We start from the raw sequence: 4198 nt of genomic DNA, 5'->3' as shown, positions 1-4198 counted from the left end.
TGTACAATCAATGAAAATACAATAAAACCTTGTTTATTTGAACTAAAAGGGGACTCCAGATAAACTAAAGAGTGTTGTTAAAGAAATGCATTTTATTTAAGTATAGTAACTAAAACTAATGGCTCCCACTTTGGAAAACAGTATGGAGGTTCCTCAAAAAATTAAGAATCGGGGCCGGCCGAGTGGCGCGATGGTTAAGAGCTGCCTTGGGACACCAGAGGGCCCCGGTTCGGATCCCACATATGAGGGCCGTCCAGAAGCTGGCGACTGATCTGCCTCGCCCGGGAAGAGCGTAATGATGGTGCCAACTTGGGCCAGTGAAGCAACGTCCTCCACAACTACACTAAAAAACAAAATGACAACAACTTGTCTGTTCCCCTTCCCCCAATTCCCCAGCACTTTTCTGCTCCCCCCAATTCCCCAATAAAAATATTTTTAAAAAAATTAAGAATCAAGCTACCATATGACCCAGCAATCCTTCTTCTGGGTATCTACCTGAAAAAATTGAAAATACTTATTTAAAAAACTTAAGGATATATGTACCCCTATGTTCACTGCAGCATTATACATGGTAGCCAAGACATGGAAACAACCTAGGTATACTTTGATGGATGATTGGATAAAGAAGGTGTACATATACACATTGGAATATTACTCAGCCATTAAGAAAGGATGAAATACTGCCATTTGCAACAACATGTATAGATCTTGAGAGTATCTTGCTAAGCGAAATAAGTCAGATGAAAAAGGACAAGAACCATATGATTTCACTCATATTTGGGACATAAAACAGAAAGCAACAAATGAACAAACAAAACAAACACCACAAACTCACAGACACAGAAAACAGAGGGGTGGGGGGTGGGGAGAGCATTATGAAGAGGGTAAAGAGTGCCAAATTTATGGTGACAGATGGAGATTAGATGCTGAGCACACAATGCAACATACAGATGATGCATTATAGAATTGTACACTTGAAACTTATACAATGTTACTAACCAATGTCACCCTAATAAACTTAATTTAAAAAAATAAAACAAAATAGTTAAAAATAAAAAAAAGAAACTAACGGTTTCCAAGTTGCTGCCAATATAGACATTTTGAAGGAACCATTTGCCTGCCTACAAATACCTAAAAATCATGTGTCCTTTTACTAATTTACCAAATTATTCTACTTTCTTTTACATATCTAATATAACATTAGCACAAAGTATGTGTAGTCTAATACCATGCACATATAACAGTTTATAAATCCTACCTAATGAGGATGAACAAAGGTATAATATTATTAACAGAACAAACAAGTAGGGCTTAACTTTCCAGAATGTTATCTACCACAAAACTTTGCTATGAAGGTGGCAGTAATTCTACAGGAGTTAATGAAAAAACCAGAATGCCAGAAGAGAGATACACAGTACTTAATAAATAAGTGCACACATACACCATTAGCAAATAAGGTAAACTGTGAATGTTATAAATGTGAGGCTGTTACAATGAATTTTTTTTTTTTTTTTNAACTAATGTGTTAAATATGCTAAGTATGGCGCTATTACATGACTATAAGAATTTTAAATTTCTGGAATATATCTCAGTGGAGAACTCATAATTATCAAGGGTAAAAAGTACTAATTTTTATTTAAAAGAATGTTCCATAAATGCACCTTGAATAAAACAAAGCCATGAGATGGGTAAAAACTATGCAAAACATAAATAGCAAGTTAAAGAGTTCATAGATCCTTCAGAAATTCCAACTGGACATTCAACATGTCTAGGCAAGTAAAATCTTAATACAATGTGGATGCTTCACCTATTATCAGCCTCAGAAAGAGGCTATTACTGAGAAAACACTAAGTCAAGAAAGAAACCTACTCAACTTATTTTAAGCAATGTTTCATTTTGATTGACAATTTCAAAGTATCAGAAAGACTAAGAAATCAGCCCCTCTAAAATTACAGGTAGAAAAGTTGGAAAAAGGACATAATTCACTGGAAGTTCTTATAAGGAGTTAGAAACACATAGTGTTACATTATAAACATACCTACATACTTTTTCAACTTGCTGTTCGTAACTATTCAGAGAGGAGAGAAGAAGAAAAAAGGAACAAAGCAAAATAAAACAGGTGCTTAGCATTCCAGGAGACAGGCTAGGCATGAGGAGAGTCAGTAAGATGCAGTTTAATCTATTTTATTCTAAATATTATTTACACACTAATAATTGAAATTTATGGGGGCTGGAGGCCATAAAATGAATTAAGACAGTCCTCAGGAAGGTACAATGTAGAAGAAGAAAGAAGATGAGAAGTCAGAAGGCCTGGGTCTAAGCCCTGATTCTACCTAGAAATACTTTCTATCTTTGGCAAGACATTTAAACACTCAGGGCCTGGGATTCTTAATCTAAGAAACATATGTTTAAATAAATGATTTTAGAGATTCCTCTCAACTCTAAGATGTAGACTCAATATTTATAACGTATCTTAATTTGGCACTTAATGAATGTTTGTTTCTTTTGCTTCCTATTTCAACTTTAGTATTTGAAGGTTTGTAAGGAAAAAACTACAAATAAGAAAATACGTGTTCTGATGTCTAAATAAACTTTGTTTTGTATATTTGGAGGTAACTTATTAAAAGCCTAGGTATTATAGAAGGTATCTAAAAAGCATAGATGTTTTTAAAAAATATATAGTGAATGTCAACTGTAATTGAAAAAAATTTTTTTAATTGCCTGATGGCAAACTGGTGCTCTTGACTACCCATGCTTTATCAGGTTAGCACTCGTGAGAGCACACACAGTGTTTGGAGGAGGAATTTAAGAGCCCTTACATGATTTTTCTTGTCACAGAAATGTTACACAGAGTAAGAATGCCACCTCAACACCATCTTCTCTGGCAATGCTGAATGTGTAATGGCTGTCACAGAGAAACCTTTAGCAGGTTTATGCTGCTATTATATTAACATAATAAAGTATAAACATGCTTTGAAATAAACCCATTTAAATAACCATACAATTGATCAAAACATACAACTCAAAGATTTAATATACAAAATAGCTATCTAATAAATTAAGCCTAGTTCAGGTCCCTATAAGAAAGAACAACCCCATCATTCAACTTGCCAATAAACCTGCTTTAGTAATAGATTATTTTCCTCCTCAGGTAAATCAGTAGCTGTTCGCTGCATTATGTTAGTATTAATAATAGACACTTAGTATCCAGGATTATAAATCAACTTGTATATACTCTTATTTACCACTAACGTAAAATCATAAATTTCACAACCTGATTTATATCTGGTCAAGAATTATTCTCCCCAGGAAGATACAAAGTTAAAACTCATGATCTTAACAGTGCAAAGGCTAATGGATTAATCTTACCCGATGAAATAAGTATGCTCAAGCTTTCTAGCTTGCCATACTGAGCAGCCACAAATAAAGGTGTGATTCCAAAGTCATCCTGGCATTCCTTGTTTGCTCCTTTTTTAAGAAGCAATTTTATGATCTCAGCATTTTCCTAAAGCACAGATTCATATTTTAAATAAGGAAAAACAAAGAAAATAGAAGGTATCTCTTTTCTAATTGCTCTTTGTTTGTTTGTTTTGTTTTTTTATCCTCACTACAGGAAAGCCTTTTTTTTTTAAGTGTATTGTTGGATGGAAAGGAAATATTAAACAATCAAATTATTCTATACCTTTAGCTAGCCCATTAAACATAAACAGATGAAACACTGATCTCTAGGAATTATAATCCTTATAAAATCCTGCAAAATTAGCTTGCTAGCTCAAACGCTGAATTATCAGTTTCTAAATACACTGCTATACATAAAATAAGCCACTGCTCCTTATCCATTTATATCCCAAGTATTCTGATGGTCTCTTAACTATGCTATCAACATTTGAAAAACTTAGATAATCCCTGCAGCCCAAAGCTGCTGCAACTACTAGAGCAATTGGCTTATTCAGGATGATCATTAGCATTTAGACTGCCTTTCTGTACTGCACTAACCATCATAAATCACAGGCAAGTAGGAAGCAAAAACTGCATAGAACTGTCATTTTAAAAAGCTAAAACACACAATTTACATGAAGGTGAAATAATAAATTCAGAAGTTACCTGAAAAGTAGCCTGGTGTAAGGCATTCCATCCACACATAGAATGGGATCCATTAACATTTGCTCCATGTCGTAGCAACAGCCTTAACACATCT

General features: G+C 34.1%; 1 protein-coding gene across 1 annotated transcript in view; it reads right to left on the bottom strand.

Moving 5' to 3' along the window:
* The window catches only part of ASB3 (ankyrin repeat and SOCS box containing 3), a 102409-nt gene that overhangs the window by 53976 nt on the left and 44235 nt on the right, over positions 1-4198 (bottom strand). The window contains exons 3-4 of the mRNA XM_019662086.1: positions 4105-4196; positions 3370-3505 (exon numbers count right to left, since the gene is read on the bottom strand). Coding sequence (XP_019517631.1) covers positions 3370-3505; positions 4105-4196 — 228 coding nt within the window. The remainder of the gene's footprint in view (positions 1-3369; positions 3506-4104; positions 4197-4198) is intronic.

This window comes from Hipposideros armiger, unplaced genomic scaffold (assembly GCF_001890085.2).
Source record: "Hipposideros armiger isolate ML-2016 unplaced genomic scaffold, ASM189008v1 scaffold_366, whole genome shotgun sequence".
In the NCBI taxonomy this organism is placed as follows: Eukaryota; Metazoa; Chordata; class Mammalia; order Chiroptera; family Hipposideridae; genus Hipposideros; species Hipposideros armiger.
The sequence above is the reverse complement of the archived record's forward strand: the minus strand, read 5'-3'. Positions and strand labels throughout refer to the sequence as shown.